This window comes from Crinia signifera, chromosome 7 (genome assembly GCF_055691185.1).
Source record: "Crinia signifera chromosome 7, ASM5569118v1, whole genome shotgun sequence".
Classification (NCBI taxonomy): Eukaryota; Metazoa; Chordata; class Amphibia; order Anura; family Myobatrachidae; genus Crinia; species Crinia signifera.
Genome location: NC_139223.1, coordinates 50,645,024 through 50,666,050, shown reverse-complemented (window position 1 = coordinate 50,666,050; position 21,027 = coordinate 50,645,024). Strand labels below are relative to the sequence as shown.

The following is a 21,027-nucleotide window of genomic DNA, read 5'->3' as shown; positions in this document are numbered from 1 at the left end:
AATCGAAGATTCTTGGTTGACAACCAGACACGATCTCCCCGACGGAGGGCTGGCACAGCTCTGCGTTTCCTGTCGGCAAATTTTTTGTACCTGCTTGAAGCTTTCAGGAGTGAAGAACGAATGAGCTTCCAGGATTTGACGAATTGCCGGATGGTCGTGTCGACCGCTGGAACAGAGGACACAGGTTGCAGAGTGAAGTCAGGAACTCGAGGATGAAACCCATAGTTGGCAAGGAATGGAGTGACTTTTGATGAAGAATGATATTGGTTATTATGGCAGAACTCTGCCCATGGAAGGAGTTGAGCCCAGTCATCTTGGGAAGAAGAGACATATGTGCGGAGAAATGCTTCAAGGTCCTGATTCACCCTCTCCGTTTGGCCATTGGTTTGAGGGTGGTAGGCTGTGGAAAACTTTAACTTGATTTGAAGCAGGGAGCACAGGCTTCGCCAGAATTTGGCTACGAATTGGACTCCTCTATCGGAGATGATTTCAAGAGGCAGTCCATGAAGCTTGAATATCTCTTTGATGAAGAGCTGGGACAGCTTGGAAGCTGACAGAAGGCCGGTGAGGGGAACGAAGTGAGCCATCTTGGTGAACCGGTCAACAATCACCCAGATGGTGGTGAATTTGTCAGACTCTGGAAGATCAGTTACAAAGTCCATAGAAATATGCGTCCAAGGACGATGTGGCACTGACAGTGGCATCAATTGCCCAGGAGGAGACTGACGACTGGTCTTGTGCTGAGCACATTTAGCACAAGAGGAAACAAAGTCCTGTACATCCTGTTTGAGGGACGGCCACCAGTAGGACCTGGTGATAAACTCGTAAGTTTTCTGAATGCCTGCATGGCCAGCGAATTTTGAAGAATGCGCCCAACAGAGCAACTTCTTTCTTAGAGCTGGCTTTACATATCTTTTCCCTGTAGGGGGCGTGAGATTTGAAACTCTCGTTGCGGAGAAGGCCACTGGATCAATAATGAAATGTTGATGTGTGGACTTAGACTCACTTTCTTGCTCCCATGAGCGGGAAAGGGCATCAGCTTTTCGGTTTTGTGTCCCTGGACAGAACGACAGCTTGAAACGGAACCTGGAAAAGAAAAGTGTCCATCTGGCTTGACGGGGATTTAAACATTGAGCAGACTTGAGATACAGAAGATTCTTATGGTCTGTGATAATTGTGATCTCATGAACAGCGCCCTCTAGAAGATATCTCCATTCTTCTAATGCCAACTTGATGGCGAGGAGCTCTTGGTCACCGATGGCATAGTTACGCTCTGCAGGCAGGAACTTACGAGAGTAGAAACCACAGGGATGAAGACGACCATCGGGCGCTTTCTGCGAGAGGACTGCCCCAACACCCACGGAGGAGGCATCAACCTCGAGAATAAAGGGCAAGGTGGTATCAGGTTGTCTTAAAACAGGAGCGGAAGTGAACCTCTGTTTCAACAGATGGAAGGCTTCGATGGCTTCTGCCGGCCACTTCGCTGGATTAGACCCCTTTTTCGTTAAGGCAGTGATGGGAGCCACAATAGACGAGAAATTACGAATGAATTTTCTGTAATAATTGGCAAAACCCAGGAAACGTTGAATACCTTTCAGCGAAGAGGGAATTGGCCAATCTTGGATGGCCTGCAGTTTTCCTGGATCCATTTGAAGACCGGAACCGGAGACAATGTACCCTAGGAAGGGTATAGACTTCACCTCGAAGACACACTTCTCCAGTTTACAGTAGAGATGATTTGCTCGCAGCCGGGACAGAACCTCTTTGACCCAATAACGATGTTCTGTGATGTTATTGGCGTAGATTAAAATGTCATCGAGATATACAACTACATGACGATACAGAATGTCCCGAAAAATCTCATTGACATAGTGCTGGAACACGGCTGGGGCATTGCTGAGCCCGAAGGGCATGACGAGGTACTCATAGTGGCCGTCTCTGGTATTAAACGCCGTCTTCCACTCGTCGCCCTCTCGTATGCGGATGAGATTGTATGCACCCCTCAGATCGAGTTTCGTAAAGATGGTTGCACCGCTGACACGGTCAAATAGCTCGGTGATGAGGGGCAACGGATATCGGTTCTTTACTGTAATGTCATTGAGGCCGCGATAATCAATGCAGGGACGTAGGCCTCCATCCTTCTTCTTAACGAAGAAGAATCCTGCGCCAGCAGGAGAAGTCGAAGGACGGATGAATCCCTTTGCCAGATTTTCCTTGATGTAATTGGTCATGGCTTGAGTCTCTGGAAGAGAGAGAGGATAGGTTCTACCTCTGGGTGGTTCTTTGCCTGGGATAAGTTCGATAGGGCAATCCCACGGTCTGTGAGGAGGTAGGACATCAGCGCCAGACTTGCTGAATACATCTGAGTACTCTTGGTAGGGAAGAGGCGGAAGGTCTGCTGCATCGGCTGAAGAATGACGAGCTGGGAGTACCTTTTGGAGACAGGTACCGGAGCAGGAAGGATCCCAGGAAAGGATTTCCGATGTCTTCCAATCAAGACGAGGATTGTGAAGACGGAGCCAGGGTAAACCCAGAACCAGAGCATGAGTGGCTCGGGGTAAAACCAGGAAGGACAAAAGTTCAGTGTGCAGGACTCCCACTTTTACTGTAAGTGGCAAAGTTCTGCGGGAGACTGTCGCATCAGGAATCCTACTGCCATCCACAGCAGTAAGGAAGACAGTCTTGGAAAGACTTTCAATGGGTAACCCCCACTTGCGGACCAGTTCTGCAGTAACGAAGTTGCCAGCGGCACCGGAATCAAGAAGTGCGGAGACAGTCTTGAAATGCTGACCAACTTGTAGGGAAACTGGAAGGACACAATCAGTTGCTGATGGAGAGGACTTAATCACTCCTAGCCTACCCTCTCCTTGACGGGCTAGGAGGAGGAGTTTTCCTGACGCTTTGGGCATGCAGAAATTTGATGTGCAGGATCGGAACAATACAGGCAGAGCTGTGCCAACCGTCGACGTTCTCCTGGAGACAAACGGAAACGGTTTATCTCCATTGGTTCTTCTTTAGAATGGACCGCAGGAGCAGTGGGTAAAGAAGGCGGAGGAGTTGGCACTCTAACTGGAGCGCTCTTGTGACGTTCTACAGCCCTTTCTCTGAAGCGTAGGTCTACTTTGATACACAATGAAATAAGGTCACTTAGACCTGAGGGTAAGTCTCTGGTAGCGAGTTCATCCTTAATACGATCGGATAGGCCATGCCAGAAAGCTGCGTATAAGGCCCCATCACACCAGGAGAGTTCAGACGCCAGAATCTGGAACTGGACCAGATATTGCCCGACGGAACGGGATCCCTGTCTGAGACGGAGGAGTTCAGTGGAGGCAGATGCTGATCGCCCAGGCTCATCGAAGATACGCCGGAATGTTGACACGAAGTCCTTGTAATTGGACAGGATGGCATCAGATGTTTCCCATAAGGGAGACGCCCATTCTAACGCTGCTCCACACAGGAGGGAGATGATGTAGGCGATCTTGACCCTTTCAGTAGGGAAGTTGCTGGGTTGCAGCTCGAAGTGAATTTCACACTGATTGAGAAAACCTCGACAGGTCTTGGGGTTCCCATCATACTTGGTGGGGACAGACAGATGAAGGCGAGGTGCAGCAGCCATTACAGGAGGATGAACGAGACTTAGAAGTTCTCTGACAGGCTCAGGGCCACTGAGAGTGGTCTGTAGCTTATCCAGCCGGGAAGACAGATCTTGTAGACAATGAATCACTTGGCTCTGCGCAGCCTCTTGCTGATCCAAGCGAACAGCCAGTTGCTGTACAGGGCTGGGTGGAGATGCTTGGTTTGCGGCTGGATCCATTTGGCTAGTGCTTACTGTCACACCAGGGGGCTTAGTCGACAAGACTGAGACCTCTGGTGGGGACCTGGACCGGTACCTGAACCGGGGAGGTTGGAGAGGACCCTTGCGCATGAACTGCGCGACAGTGCACCCAGAGCCAATAAGCAGTCAGAGGTAAAAGTACAACCAGATTTATTATGCAGAAGGTTGTAACGGTACAGGCAGTAAAGTATGCAGGAGTAATGACAGTTCATGCAGATTGCAATACTTTACAGATGTGATGAATGGTATCGATGGTGGAACATCGGATCCGGATATCGGATATGGAAGCTGTGGGTCCGGAGTGACGGACGGAAAGCTGGAGCTTGACTGTGGGTCCGGAATGACGGACGGAAGCTGGACTGGAGATCCGGAATATCGGACTAACGATGATGATGTGGGAACATCGATGGTGGATGATGCTGGAGCATCGGAGGACCAGAGTCCCGGAGCTAGGCTTGGTCGCTGGGCTGTAGAGGCAGGATCACAGGCGATGGAATAACCTGGACTTCACAGGAGATGGAATAACCTGGAATACACTGCAGCATGGAAGACAACACCAGCAGAGAAATACACTTGCACGGAGACAAGGACAGCTGACCATACACTGGAGACAACTGAAGCACTAGCAATGGTTCTGAGAGCTCCCTGCATACTTATACCCACTGGGTGGCCAGGATTGGCCGGGCAGGTATGACAGGGAGATCAGAACCAACGGGATTGGACAGTACAGACATGTGACTGGGAAGAACATGGCAGCCCCCATGTCTGCTATGGCGGGAAAGTGTGTTTGTGCACGCCATGCTGGATACTGGGAGCAATGGCGGCGGACAGGTGGATTGCCGTGCACTGGGTACTGTCACTGGGAGACAGGAGAGCGGTGCGCCGCGCAGCCGCGGACTCAGCAGCGCTGAGAGGACTTGAGGATGGCAGCGGTGATGGCGCACGGCAGACAGGACGCCGGCAGAGATGACGTCTGGACCGCAAGCTGAACCTGCGGAGGCACTTAGCCGGTAAGAAAGTCTGTCTGACAGCTCGGATCGTGACACTAACTAGAGGACCGTGACCGACGTGTCGAGTGCCGCAGAAGCCCAAATCCCAATTGGAGGGGTCACTGGCAGAAAACCCTCGGCACGGTTAGACTCCACACCTCTACGTTAGGTCTAGCCAATTCCCGAGCTGAATAGGCAGGGATTCCAGTAAACTTGTGACAACAAAGACTTTTCATATTCTATGTGTTGCATGTATGCAAGCTTATCAAATTCCAGAACCAGTCATAGAACCTTGCATTCTGGTGGAATCGATGCAATAAAGAATACAGCATCTATCCTTATGTATCAATGCCTATTTCCCTATAGATTGTAAGCTTGCGAGCAGGGCCCTCCTACATTTTGACTGGCTGTAAATACCCTGTTTGTTGTATCAGTGTCTCCTTTGTAAAGTGCAATGGAATATGCTGCGGTATATAAGAAACTGTTAATAAATAATAATAAATACATTTATGTGTCATGTATGTGGCTTTTGATGACAATATATTTTTTTTTTCAATCATATGAAGAAATATTTATTAAGAGATCAACAAAGGTACAAATAAAACATGAGTACAGTCCGGAGAACCGCAAGATAAGACAATATACGTAATTAGAGAACGCGGTGTTCAATGGCAACGATGGATAAGTCAAATATATAGAAAAGGACTAGTAGTGGGTAAAAGATATAGAAGCTTACAAACATTTCTATGGTGCCTCCCCATACAGGATGGTGGCTATGGGTTCAGATTGAGATGAAATACTAAGGGGAAATAAAAGCATGGTTCAATATGGTTCAATATGGTTCAATATGGTTCAATATATGGTTCAATATATGGTTCAATATATAGATTTCGGGGCAGGTAGCCTGGTGTAACAAGTAAGTTAGGGAGTTTACCAAGGGAGTATGTGGGATCAAGAGTAGAGAGTAGTAGGTCAGGGTTCCCAGGGAGCGCAGAAGAATAGAGAGGTGGGAAGTAGAAAGAATGAAAGTAGAAACTGAATGGGCACGGAAGATAGGGAAGGGGTGTAGGAGGGGAAGCAAGCCGGGGGGGGGAAAGGGGGGGGAAAGGGGGGGGGGGGAAGGGGGAATAAAGAGGGGGGGGGGGGAGAGAGAGTAATGAAGCCTTTCCAGGAAGGGTCGCACTATAAAGCGTGTGTCATGGTGTCCATACAGTATGAAACTTGTCCACTGTGCTATTATGGAGACTAGTGCTGAATTCCATTTTGGCCACAAACCAAACGCGGTTAACAAGTTCCTGGTGAGTCGGAGGGGAGGGTCGTTTGCAGGATCTAGCAATCTGGTATTTAGCAGCACAGCTAATGTGCAGCAGCAATTTATTCTCATGTTTGGATATCTGGCAGACCGGGGCACACAATAGCATCGTCGCCGGGGAGAGAGGGGGGGGGGGGGCAGTGTGGGATTACAGAGGTTACAAGTGTGCGGACAGTTGCCCAGAAAGGAGTTAATTTAGGACATGTCCACCATATATGAAAAAAAGATCCTAAGTGTATATCAGGGTAACACAGGCTAGACCGGATTGGATCAGGGTTAGTCCTGAAGGAATAAGTATGATCTGCTGCGATAGCTAGAAACAAGCCGTATAACCAGCACAGAGCTTAGGGCAGGCTGCAGGGGCATAACTATAGCACCGCAGTCCCCGCGGTCACGGGGGGCTCTGTGCATGTGGGGGCGCCGGGGGGCTGCGGTTCTATAGTAATGCCCCCGCCCCCCATACCTCGCAGGCTTAACCTGTCTGCGCGTCCCGGCTCCCCTCCTGGCTTCAATCAATTCTATGGAGACGGACCACGATAAAATGGCCACCCCATAAAGCAGACAGTTCTCTGAAACTGTCTGCGGTATGGGGGCGGCCACTTTATCGTGGTCCGTCTGCATAGAATTAATTGAAGCCAGGAGTGGAGCCGGGACGCGCAGACAGGTAAGCCTGCCGCGATGGGGGGGGGGGGACAGGCGGCGGGGGGGGGGGGGGGGGGGGGGGAGGCCAGCAGGGAGGGGGGGGGTACCAGTTTCATATGGTACTGAACCTATTTTGCAATTATGGGTACTAGATTGAAATACCACATGGATTGGTTGGAGACATCTCTCCAAAAAGTATTTCCAGGGGTTACTATCTGCTAATAAATAAACTATTTCAAATAGTTTTTGTAACACTGGGGCAGATGTATTAAGCCTTAACAAGAGATAAATGCAAGGTTGATAAAGAGAGATAGATGTCCAGCCAATCAGCTCCTTACTGACTTTTTTCAAACACAGTGTGTAACATGGCAGTTAGGATGTGATTGGCTGGACGTTTATCTCACTTTATCACCCTTGAATTTATCTCTTGTTAAGGCTTAATACATCTGCCCCACTTTGTGGTATGAAACACTTCTTTCTCAATGATCGCCTGATATCACTTTTGATTTTCTATATCGATGAGCTGGTTTACTACCATTATTTTATCTTATTGCCCTGTATAGTAAGATTATGTTATTATGATTCTTTTCGGACATCGAGAACGATTCAGACCTGCTCGCGTATATATTCGCTGCCTAGAGAGCAGGTAAAAACGCTGCGCTGCTGAACACAATACTACTAAATTGACTTGTCATTTATTGATGGGGATTCTTGTTCATTTGATTGAATTGTATTATATACTGCAGTTGTCAATACATGAATACCACTCTTGTGACAATTGTGTTTGGCATCTGCCTTACTTTAGCAGTGTACTACTATCTAAGCACATTACTCTGCGTAGCAGTGACACTGTGGTTCTATTAAATAAATTGGTTGTCACTGTCCAAATGAATAGTGACTTGTCCGGGGTCTCTGTGGGTTCTCTTCTTTCTGCCTAAGCACCAGGAACTTCCAGAAGACAGTGCACTTAGGAGGCAGAGCCAGACAACATGTGCTTTCAAGACTCGCTTCTTCAGTAAATCTAACCTTTTGTTTATGCTCACTTCTATCCCTGCTGTGTCATCCTAGTTTGTCTGCCCCATCCCTTTAGACGAGTGATGGCTAACCTAGACACTCCAGCTGTTGTTGAACTACACATCCCAGCATGCCCTGCTACAGTTTTACTATTTGGCCATGCTGAAACTGATGCAGGGCATGCTGGGATGTGTAGTTCAACAACAGCTGGGCTGTCGAGGTTAGCCATCACTGCTTTAGACTGTAAGCTCTCACGAGCAGGGCCCTCTCTCCTCATGTGCTTTTCTAAAATTATATATACTGTTACTTTTATACTTGTATCAGTGTCCACTGCTGCAACTGTCTTTTATTTACTATGTACTTGTCCTAATTTGCATTTGTACTGTAAATCACAAAAAAAAATGTTTCTCATATCTGTATTGTCAGGCGCTGCGGAACCTTGTGGCGCCATTTAAATTAACGATAATAATAAAATATTAATAATTATGTTATTGTGCACTAAATATTCCTGGATACCATCTCTTAATATTCCCTCAAATATTTTTCCTACTACTGATGTTAGGCTTACTGGTCTACAATTTGCCTAGTCTTCCATTTTTACCTTTTTTGAATATTGGTACCACTTCCGCTAATCTCCAGTCCAAGTTACCAAACCTTTCAAGAATGATTTATCGAATGTGGCGTGCAAGGGTTTGCTAACTTCTCCCATAGTTCCATCAGACCTCTCCGGTGAATTCCATCTGGTCCTGGTGATTTATTAGTCTCTATTTTGCAGAGTCGCTTAAAGACCTCTTCTGCAGTTAATTCTATATTTAATACTCCTGTGCGCCCCCAAAACATTTATGGTTCCTGCGGTTTTCCATGTCTGGTCCTCTCTAGTAAAAGCTGAAGAAATTTTTTATTGAATACCTCTGCCATATCTTTGTCCTCTGCCATATCTTTGTCCTCAGTAACGCTTTTACCAACCATATTGGTTATAGGGCCTACTGTACGTTTTCCGTTTTTAATCTTTTACTATTTTTTACTATTTAGATGCCTGACACTGTATTCAAATACATACTTTAATATAAACTTGGCCCCCTTTAGCAAATATAACAGCATCCACTCTTCATTAAAGGCGTTTCTCAAGTTTTTGGAGAGTTTCTGTGGGAATTTGTGCCCATTCTTTCTGTAGAGCATTTATGAGGTCTTGCACTGATGTTGAACGAGAAGGCCTGGCTCTTAATCTCCGTTCCAGTTCATACCAAAGGTGATCACTGGGGTTGAGGTAGCAGATGGAGTATGGAAAGCAGTCCCAATACTGTATTAGCAGATGGGGTACTGATAGCTGTCCCAGTACCTTATTAGCAGATGAGGTACAGACAGTAGTCCCAGTACCGTATTAGCAGATGGGGTAAGAACAGAAGTCCCAATACCGTATTAGAAGATGGGGTACTGACAGCTATCCCAGTACCTTATTAGCAGATGTAGTATGGACAGCAGTCCCAGTACCGTATTAGAAGATGGGGTAAGGACAGCAGTCCCAGTACCGTATTAGCAGATGAGGTACAGACAGTAGTCCCAGTACCGTAATAGCAGATGGGGTACTGACAGCTGTACCAGTACCTTATTAGCAGATGGGGTATGTACAGTAGTCTCAGTACCATATTAGCAGATGGGGTAAGGACAGTAGTCCAAGTACCAAATTGGCTGATGGGGTACGGACAGCAGTTCTAGTACCGTATTAGCAGATGGGGTATGGACAGTAGTCCCGCTACCGTACTAGCAGATGGGGTACGGACAGAAGTTCCAGTACCATATTAGCAGATGGGGTATGGACAGTAGTCCCAGTACCGTATTAGCAGGTGGGGTACGGACAGCAGTCCCAGTACCATATTAGCAGATGGGGTATGGACAGTAGTCCCAGTACCGTATTAGCACATGGGGTATGGACAGCAGTCTCAGTACCGCATTAGCAGATGGAGTACAGACAGCAGTCCCAGTGCCGTATTAGCAGATGGGGTACGGACAGTAGCCCCAGTTCCGTATTAGCAGGTGGGGTAAGGACAGCAGTCCCAGTGCTGTATTTGCAGATGGGGTACGGACAGTAGTCCCAATTCCGTATTAGCAGGTGGGGTACAGGCAGCAGTCCCAGTGCCGTAATAGCATATGGGGTACGGACAGTAGTCCCAGTTCCGTATTAGCAGGTGGGGTAAGGACAGTAGTCCCAGTGCCGTATTAGCAGATGGGGTACGGACAGTAGTCCCAGTTACGTATTAGCAGGTGGGGTATGGACAGCAGTCAAAGCACCGTATTAGCAGATGGGTTATGGACAGTAGTCCTAGTACCGTATTAGCAGATGGGGTACGCACAGCAGTCCCATATTAGCAGATGGGGTATGGACAGCAGTCCCAGTACCGTATTAGCAGATGGGGTACGGACAGCAGTCCCAGTACCGTATTAGCAGATAGGGTATTGACAGCAGTCTCAATACCGCATTAGCAGATGGGGTACGGACAGCAGTCTCAATACCGCATTAGCAGATGGGGTACGGACAGCAGTCCCAGTACCGTATTGGGGGGGGGGGGGGGGGGGGGGAGGGAATGGCCGAGCCCAGACTCGAATCCCCGCTGTTCGTAGCAGTTCGGATTTTCATGATTTCGGACTGCTCATCACTATTTGGGATGCTGGTGTCGGTATTCTGACCGCCGGCATCTTGCCTATTCATATCCTGTACCCAACTCATATTCAGAACCAAAACTAAAACGGATTCATTGGTGATCCCGAGGTTGTGTTGATGGATGACAGGTGGTACCCAGAGCCGGCCTTAGGCATAGGCCAACTAGGCAATTGCCTAGGGCATTTGGAATGCCTAGGGGCATCAGCAGCTTCTGCTGATTAAAATGATATGCAGCATGCCTATATTCTGTATGTGAGTGAGGCTGTATCTGCATATGAAATAGTGTATTCATGGAAATCACTTTAACATAGCATTCCGTATGCAGGTACAGCCACAGTCGCACACAGAATATAGGCATGCCGCATATTATTTTAATCATCGGAAGCTCCTTGTGTGTGCTGGTCATAACAATGCAAATAAGATGAATTTTCAGCAAAAAAGGCACCGAATGGGTGCGCTGGTTCTATTTAAATTATTGCGGGTAGGGACACCAAAATGATGACTGCTATGATGAGGGTTGATGGTGCTGGGAAAGGGGAGCAGGGTCAGAGACGGAACTAGTGGCGGTGCTAGGGGGCAACAGTCAAAATCTTGCCTAGGGCGTAATTTAGGCTAGGGCCGGCTCTGGTGGTACCCCTCTTTAATAACAGGCCAGTCAGTGTGAAGTATGTACCTGTAGAAACATGAGAAGAATGCTTACATGGTACCAATGCCTCTGACAAAAGACACTCGTAGTGATGTAGTGGTGACACACGGTAATAAGTTGTGGCCATGCAAAACAATAAGTTTGTCAACTGGTAAAAAAAATACAATAACAACTCATTGATGAGCATTATATCAAAAAAGATGTCAATGACGCTAAATAAACAACTGCCGTAAAGCGTGGCGGCTGCAGATTGCGACACTGCCAGGCTCTCCCAGCAGCCAGTCACACTCAGCAGTATAGGCCGGGGGAAGACACAGGGCAGTCGCCGCCATGTTGGATCAGTCTATTTCTTTTATTTTAGGGGGGGCGGATAATTTCTTCCTGCCAGCTTGGCGTGGATATTATCTGCAGGCCACATAATAAATACTATAGGACAGTGCATAAATACGGGATAACCCCGGTGACCGGCAGGCTGCCCGTGATATAGCCGTCAGTGTGAGACGGAGCCGGGGTGCGGGCGATGGCTTCCCCTCTCACCGGCCGTGGCTTCCTCCTTTTCCGCCCTGCGCCGGGTACTGTGCACATGGCCTGCTGCTAGCGCCGCCGAGCCGGGACCTGTAATCAGTGGTGACCCCAGCCTAGGAGCGGGCCCTTCAGCCCCGTACAGCGGCGAGAGATGCACCAGGCGGAGAACGCGTGTGACGGGCCGGAGCCGGGCATGGAGGTAGAAGTAGAAGAGGAGGAAGTGGCGGAGACAGAGACGGAGGTGGCGGCGCCGGTGCCGGTGGTGGTGGCGGCTGCCGAGGCCACCGAGGAGGAGGAGGACGAAGACGACGAAGGTGATGGCGATGAAGAAGAGGAGGAGGACGACGACGGGATGTCGTTCAGCGACCCGGAGGACTTTGTGGACGACATCAGCGAGGAGGGTGAGGCGGGCAGCGGGGCTCGGGCTACAGTCTGGCATCACTTGGGCCGATAGAATGCGGTTTGATAGATTTGGGCCGCCCAGCAACCACAAGTCCCAGCATGTACTGCCTGGCATAGAGCAGATGCTGCATAGCGTAAGGGCCGGGTTGGGGCCTTTGGCGCAGATGCTACCTGGTATAAGGGCAGGGATTTGGGCCCGGGGCACAGAAGCTGCCTGGCATGAGGTCAGGGAATTAAAGTAGTTACTCGCAGTTGCTAGTCTCCAGTAACTAAGCACATGAGAAGTACTGAAATAATAGTCATTACTAGACCTGAGCACTTCGGATTTACTCAGATCTCAAAGCGGGATCTTATTGGCTATCTGGCTGTCATACTGTATGTTGTGGATAGCTGGTAAGAACCAAGTACATGTGGAGCACTCCTCTCTAGTTGTTGTTCTAGGGCAGGCATGTCCAACGTTGGTCCTCCAGATGTTTTGAAACTACACATCCCAGCATGCTTTGCAATAGTTTTAGCATTCTCTAATAGCAAAACTGTGTCAAAGCATGCTGGGATGTGTAGTTTCACAACATCTGGAGGGCCAACAGTGGACATGCCTGTTTTAGGGCATTTGTTCCCATACTATGGCCCGTATTCAATGTGCCTGGCGAGTGGGTTAAATGGTGGCGAGCGCCCAAAAAGAGCAACCCTCGCAGTTTTGCGCCAGCTGCTCACACTATTCTACATTCGGGGGGATTCCTCGCTTTCCCCCCAAACAGCAAGGCTTGTGGCTAATGCAGGGAGCCTGCTGCATTAAGCTGTAAGCCTCGATAATTTTTTTTTTCATTATTTTTTTAAGCAGCCGCACATGTCGTTTCCCCATAGCTAGGTCTTTGCAGCGACAGGGAAACGGCGTGTGCAGGGGAGTGCAACAAAAATAAAGGTGAAACTGTGTATAAGTGGAGCAGCAATTCCCACTTTGTAAAGTGTGTTACCCAACACACTCCAATAAACAAGCAAAAGAAGAAATAACAAAGGGCAATAAAAGTTTTAAATTCCAATGGTTCCTCCAAAAAGGTGTGTCGATGATATTATCAATCTTATTAGAAGAATCTTTAACCGATCACTGGTTCCACCTTACAGTGGTCAATTTCTTTGGAAGTTTTACTGTACTGCTTATTTCCTTTTTTTTTTGCCGTGTGCAGGTGGTCAGTTGAATACTGACCGTGCAAGCAGTCGGCACTGCTCGCTGCCACCGCTCGCAGAAATCATTGAATATACCCTTATGTGCCTTGGGTCGGTGGTAGAGTACCAACTCAAACTGTATGGTCAGTTGGTGGCAGCTAATCATAATATATGTGAACAACAGAAGCAAATCCTGACCTTCACCACATAACTAAACATAAAGATTAGTGTTCATTCTAGCACCCGGTATATCTTTGAAAACCCATGCAGTTCCTCTTCCCTGCCTGGGGTGTTGCTGTCTGCTGTGGTGTTTCTAGCACAGGTCTGGTTTGCTTATCAGTGCTGATATACATACCACACAGTTCTAGAAGCACTACAGCATACAGTGACACCCCAGGCAGGTAAGAGGAACTGCATGGGTTTGCAAAGATAGCGGGTGCTAGAATGAACACTAAGGATGACGTATAAAGACACATTTTTTTTTTTTTTGGTACCTTAATTTTGCTGCCACCGCTTATGCTACTGAACTTGCGTAGCATCATTTTTCGCCACACCTTTACTAAAGGTAATAATACATAGTGCCATGGACACAGGCTACCTTGCTGAAAAGCCTTAAGGTTCCCATACACGTTACGATAAAGCGTGCAATGCGCCGCGTTATCGGGAGGATCTCAATGCATACGGTTTTGTATGTGATGCAATCCGCGGGCAGTACAAAAAGTATGTGCAGCACATACTTTTTGTAGTATGCGATGCAGCAGGAGCATGCTTATTGCAACATGTATGGGCACCTTAACTTAGCGGCTAAAATAACTGGCGTAGTGGTGGCCGCAAAGATGAGGAAGTACTCAGTAGTTATTTATTTATTTATTTTTCTGATTTTCTCAGTAAGAAACATTTGGCTTAGCTGTGTTGTGAAGAAACTTCTGATGCTCTAAGGCAGTGTTTCCCAACCCTGGTCCTCAAGTATCCCCAACAGTGCATGTTTTCCAGGTCTCCTCATAGAATCACAAGTGACATAATTAGCTCCACCTGTGGATCTTTTAAAATGTGTGTGAATGAGTGCACCTGCCGGGTGACCTGGAAAATGTGCACTGTTGGGGGTACTTGAGGACCAGGGTTGGGAACCACTGCTCTATAAGTTTCGGGAACCAATGTCCTAGTTCAGTGGTAGCCAACTCCAGTCTTAGAGAGCTACCAACAGTTCAAGATTTCTAGATCAGTGGTTCTCAACCTCGGTCTTCAAGGACCCCCAACGGTGCACATTTTCCAGGTCTCCACACAGAATCACAGGTTAAATAATTAGCTCCACCTGTGATCGTTTAAAATGTGTCAGTGAATAATTAGTGCATCTGACAGGTGACCTGGAAAACGTGCACTGTTGGGGGTCCTTGAGGACCGAAGTTGAGAACCACTGTTCTAGATCACCTAGCAGGGGCACAGGTGTATTCATTACTCACTGACACATTATAAATCATCCACAGGTGGAGATAATTAATGATTATGTGAAGAGACCTCGAAAATGTTAACTCTCGGTAGCTCTCGAGGACTGGAGTTGGCTACCCCTGTCCTAGTCACTGCCACTAATAGAAGACCACTTATTTTGTTCTTCTGTAGTTTATGGGCCATTTTCAAATGTTTTCAAGCTTAAACCCCCCCCCCCCCCAGTGGCGGTGAACTGAAATTCATGAAAAGTCATCTGTTTGAAGGCTCAAAACGGAATTTTCGTTGTGCGCCCATTAGTTTGGTGAGGTTTACTGTAGCTGCTATGCGCTGTTGAGCCCATCCATAATGAGCGCAGAAATAAGATCAATTACATATCACCCCGAGACAGGAGATCATGTGCGATATGACAATTGAATACAACCATATATTTTTCCTTTGGGGGTTGATCCACGTAATTGGGAATCTTGTTCTGCAGTGTGATCCTTATGTATCACCCTATGTATCAGATCTTAGGTTCTCGTAGAGGGGAATACAAAATTCAGTAAAGGTGCGTACACACGGGGCAATATGATCGCTGGCAATATATTGCTCAGCAATCATATTGCCCCGTGTCCCGTTTTCATCTGCGACCAGAAATGGTCGCAGATTAAAATTTAATCACTGCTGGGTGAAGAGGCAGGGGATGTCGCTGGTCGGAGGAGCATGCTCCTCCGACCAGCGACAATTCAGGGGCTGAAAACGGGAGCGCGCACCCTGCAATTTATCGCTAGTGCACACTCCAATCACTGGCAATATGCTCAGCGACCATATTGCCAGCGATTTCAGCCCCTATCGCCCCCGTGTGTACACAGTCTAAGTTTGCTGCAATGCTTTTGTTACCATCTATGACAAACATGCTCACCCTGACATTGCTTCTTGCTATTAACTTGCCACCTTTTATCTGTAAACAGTAACCATATTACATCATGTGTGAAATCTAGGTGGCTGCTTTGGGCCAGAACTATGACACTATTAATGTAGCCAAATGCCTTGCTATCTAATTAGTGACCCCCACAAATGGATGAATGAGATTCTCACTGTCCCTACCTGCTATTTAACAAAACCACACCTTGGTTGAATCAGTGGGGAGAGAAGCTCCTGTTGCGCTTACATATGACCCTTTGGTACCCAGAGTACTGAAATGATCCATTACAACCATAACAAGGTACAGAGAAGCAGAAAATTATTATAATTTTTTTTTTTTTGGTACGTGTGCCCCAATGTAAGAGTATTGTCTCCTGAATCTTGTTAGTTTACTTCTGTGAGTCCCACCAACTGAGTGTCATAAATAATATGCCAGTTTGGAACACAAATAGGGTTCAAATCTGGTTTAAAAATGTGAGCTGTGTATGAGCCCAGCAGTTGTAGATGCAGGGTATACATACACAACCATTGTTCTTTTATTGTATGGAACAGTGAACATTGTGCCTGCTGTGCATGAGAACGTGGTTTGTAAGAGCAGTTTGGCAGAATAGTTGTCGGTGTGTACGTTCTGTAAGCGCCCTGGCCATTGTTGGTAATCTTGTCAGTGCAGCGTGTGTGTGTGTTCCCGCCCGTTACAAGAGATTATCAGGTGTCAGGGTTTTTTTGTTTGTTTCTGCTCAAATTACAATAAATATCTATTCTTTTTTTTCTATTTGATTATGTAAATTTACAAAACACTTATTGATGATTTAAGCTAATAATGCTGGTATAGGTTTTTTTGGTACTCTTTACCTAGAAGGGCGCCCATGATTTTGATCTTGGGCATCGCAAGGTAAAAAATCGCATGCGATGCGACCGACGCGATTACCGCGATTTCCCATAGGGAACAATGTTAAATGTCCCAATTGACCCGATTTTCCATAGGGAACAATGTTAAATGGCCCACAGAGGCCAAATAGGCACCCTGAAGTGTGAAATGGTCCCCCCAATTGTTGCACCCTGAAGTGTGAAATGGTCCCCCCAATTGTTAACGCCACCCCACGATCAACGTGAACCCGAAGCGTGGTGAGCGCAGCGGTACGCGTCCTACGACCTTTTCATACCCCCACTATCCACGTCGGCGTGGAGTTGAGAATAGAAAGTGTGGTGAGCGCAGCGAGCCCGAAGTGTGGAGAGCCCCGCGAGGGGACGCGGATACCTTCACAGGTATCCGCGCCCCCTCGCGGGCTTCACAGGTATCCGCGCCCCCTCGCGGGCTTCACAGGTATCCGCGCCCCCTCGCGGGCTTCACAGGTATCCGCGCCCCCTCGCGGGCTTCACAGGTATCCGCGCCCCCTCGCGGGCTTCACAGGTATCCGCGCCCCCTCGCGGGCTTCACAGGTATCCGCGCCCCCTCGCGGGCTTCACAGGTATCCGCGCCCCCTCGCGGGCTTCACAGGTATCCGCGCCCGCTCGCTGCGCTCGCCACACTTTCTATTCTCAACTCCACGCTGACGTGGATAGTGGGGGTATGAAAAGGTGGTAGGACACGTACCGCCGCCCCTCGCGGGCTCGCTGCGCTCGCCACGCTTCGGGTTCACGTTGATCGTGGGGTGGCGTTAACAATTGGGGGGACCATTTCACACTTCAGGGTGCCTATTTGGCCTCTGTGGGCCATTTAACATTGTTCCCTATGGAAAATTGGGTCAATTGGGACATTTAACATTGTTCCCTATGGGAAATCGCGGTAATCGCGTCGGTCGCATCACATGCAATTTTTTTGGTCGCATGCGATGCGACCGACGCGATTTACATTCTTCTAACCTGCTTCTGGTCCTTTTTCGTAAATGTAATAACCTGCCAAATGCCAATGTTTAAACTGGCAGTCATTTAAATAGTAAAACATTGGCCTGATTATAATTTCACAGGCTATAACATTTAATTCACGAGCGTCTGTAAGGGGGTTATTCAATATTTTCCCTCACAGCTACCACTAGTGGGGCAACATGGCTCAATTTAGTTCGGTCCTTATTAAATGTGGGAGAGACACTTGTTTGCGCCGCCCTATGTGGCGGTGCGATGCATTGTGCGAAAAGTCTGTGGTTTTTACCCCCAAATGGGATTATAGGTACACTAAGCAGGACGTTAGATGGGATGCTGTGTCTATACTAGTACTTGTAACTTTTTGCATTAGGCTCATAGAGAGCATGTTCATGACTGGGTAACCATGCTGTGGTGCTAGCAGTGCAGAATCAATCATTCTTGTTGCAGTTAATGTTCTCTTACTTGGTCAAACCAACAACTTAAATACCACACAACAAATACATTCATTTTTGGGAGACGATTGGTTAACTCTTCTGATTTTGAATATGCTGCATTCTGTTCTAAAATGTTATCCTCTCTTTGTGCCTAATTCAGACCTGATTGCAGGACAAATTTTGTTCTCAAAATGGACAAAATCATGCTGCACTGCAGGTGGGGCAGCTGTAACATGTGCAGAGAGAGTTGCATTTGGGTGGGGTGTGTTCAAACTGAAATTTAAACTGCAGTGTAAAAATGAAGCAGCCAGTGTTTACCCTTCACAGAAACAAAATAACTCCTCCAAATGTAACACTGCACCGGTCACATCTGCCCCATCTGTAGTGCAGCATAGTTTTTGTCGATTTTTGAAAACAAATTTGTCCCCCTTTTTCCTTTCTGTTCCTTCTTTATCGTGAGGATATTTGCTACTGCTTGGGTATCATTTTCATTTATAGTTAAGTTTTCTTATTTATTTTTTGATTTAAATAAACCAAATGCATCAGTAGCATTTGGAGCTTGAAAGCATATTGACATATGTAGCATTATTCCTGTGCGCTGACTTGGCTTTCTGTTCCTCCAGAGTTGCTAGGTGACGTCCTGAAAGAATGCCCCCTAGAAGCAGATGGCATAGATTCGGTGGTCGTAGTGGATAACGTACCGCAGGTTGGTCCTGACCGGTTGGAGAAGCTAAAGAACGTGATCAATAAAATTTTCTCAAAGTTTGGAAAAATTACTAATGAATACTATCCAGATGCAGATGGACTAACAAAAGGGTATGTATGTGTGTGGCACTACGTTACACAGTAATACTCCCATGTTCTAGTCGGTCTTATTTAACCCCTTACCGATGCAGCCTGTTTTTGCCTTCCTGACAGAGCCCTTTTTTTCAAATCTGACATGTATCACTTTATGTGGGGATAACTTTTTATTGCTTTTACTTATCCCAGTGATCTTGAGATTGTTTTCTCGTGACACATTGTACTTTAAGTTAGTGGTAAATTTTGGTCGATACAGTTTTTTTTTTTTTTTTTTTGTGAAAAATACCAAAATGTCGTAAAAAAATTGAACATTTTGCAAAATGTAAAATTTTCTGCTTGTGAGACAAATAATCATAACACTCAAAATAGTTAATAACTAACATAGACCATATGTATACTTTATTATTACATCATTATTTCAACCTCCTTTAATTTTTTTGGACACTAGGGGGCAGCAGAGTCAAAATTTTACACATAACACAGTAAACGCTGCTTTTGGCTGTTCACGTTTGGCCACGATTGAACAGCCAATCGCAGCGATCGCCGATGGCGGGGGGCATCGCTGCCCCCCCTGGGCAATGAGGGAAGATGTCTGCTGTCAGGGACAGCAGACATCGTCCCTCTGTCACCGCGTCTATAGACGGGGTGACAGTTTAAAAACATGACGTACATTTATGCCATGTGTCAGGAAGTACATCCCGACCATGACGTAAATGTACGTCAAATGTCGGGAAGGGGTTAATGTCTATTTCTTTATAATTGTATACAATTATATGGTGCGGATTATTTACTAGGTCTCTGAAGGATTACGGTGTGGCCTTCTGCACTTTTCATATGATTGAGAAGTTATTAAATGCTCCTCAGACCTATAATTTTTTTAATTACAATGTGATTTGGCTTACCGTGATTCATTGTGAATAATCCCTGTGCAAGGTTCTTCACTTTCAAATCTCAATTTCATCTTGGTTTTAATAGGGACACGGATGCAAGGTTGACGGTATGAAGGTCGAAATAATGCTTGTGTCGACATATGGGAAGGGTCGGCATGGTCAGAAGGTTGAGGCAAGCATTATGTCGACAGTCAAAAGGTCAACATGAGTTAAAAAAATATATAAATGCAAAAACAGGCGGTATTTCATACAATACCATCCACTAGGGCGTGGAGGGAGAAAAGAATAGTGTGCTGGATGCAGCGACCCATGCGAGGGGAGGCGATACACTAATAGGGGGTCCATGTTGACATAGACATGGGGAAAAAAGAATTTCAATTTAATGTAAGTCGACCTTCATATTGTCAACCCTATGACTCATACGCTTTTAATGTTATGCGACTGTGCCTTAATTAGTGTTCATTCTAGCATCCTTCAAACCTATGCCGGTCCTCTTCCCTGCCTGGGGGTGAGGCAGTCTGCTGTGGTGCTTCTCAGGTCTGGTCTGCATATCCATGCTGAAATACAGACCACTGTGCTAGAAGCATCACAGCAGAGAGAGGCACCCCAGACAGAAGAGGCACTGCATGGGTTTTGAAAGGTGCAGGGTGCTAGAATAACGCTACTTAATATTGGCTGACCACTATCCATTCCAATGTTTGAGCAGCAGATTACTCCTGGTGCACAGTAGGTCAATATGCCGCTTCCTGGGGCTGGATCCTACCACCAGCCTCAATGAGGTTTTAAAAGCACGATGTGTTGTAATGTCATGTAGAAAGAGACTTGACAACTTGTCAGCAAGATGTACAATGCAGAGTCAGTCGCAGGTCTCTTAAGAGGAAGGGATGTATATAATTCTCTGGACAACAATGTAAAGTTACTGAAATTGCATAACAACAAGTTTGAAAGTGGTGGTAGAATTTGTATCCAGCTTCTGGTGCATGTATCCTTTGTATAGGCTGGAAGCCATTACTGCTATGTTTTAGTGATTGGAACTGTGAAGGAATCCAGACTGATCTATTATATTGTGAGCGGTTTTTACCTAGTGTTCATTCTAGCGCCCAGCAACTTGTAATATTCTTGCAGTTACTCCTTCCTACCTGGGGTGTTGCGGTCTGCTGTGGCGGTTCTAGCTCAATCTGGTTGGTATCTCAATTGTGAGATACCCAGTACACTGGTAGAAGCACCACAGCAGAGTGTGACACCCCTGACAGGAAGGAGAAACCGCAATAATGTTATCATGGGCATAGGAAGCCTACAGCTCTAATTATGCTTCATGTTGTGGTTACTGTTCTTGCTGCCATAGGTATATATTCTTGGAATACACGTTACCTGCTCATGCTCAGGATGCTGTGAAGGGAGCAGATGGCTACAAGTTGGACAAGCAGCACACGTTCAGAGTTAATCTATTCACAGACTTTGATAAGTGAGTGTTTGCACTTTCTTTCCATTTCAGTATAATA

General features: G+C 46.8%; 1 protein-coding gene across 1 annotated transcript in view; it reads left to right on the top strand.

Moving 5' to 3' along the window:
* The first annotated feature begins 11,562 nt into the window (after positions 1–11,562).
* EIF3B (eukaryotic translation initiation factor 3 subunit B) overlaps positions 11,563–21,027 on the top strand; it is a 33,821-nt gene continuing 24,356 nt past the window's right edge. Inside the window, exons 1-3 of the mRNA XM_083153050.1 lie at positions 11,563–12,023; positions 18,458–18,650; positions 20,871–20,990. Coding sequence (XP_083009176.1) covers positions 11,774–12,023; positions 18,458–18,650; positions 20,871–20,990 — 563 coding nt within the window. The 5' untranslated portion in view covers positions 11,563–11,773. The remainder of the gene's footprint in view (positions 12,024–18,457; positions 18,651–20,870; positions 20,991–21,027) is intronic.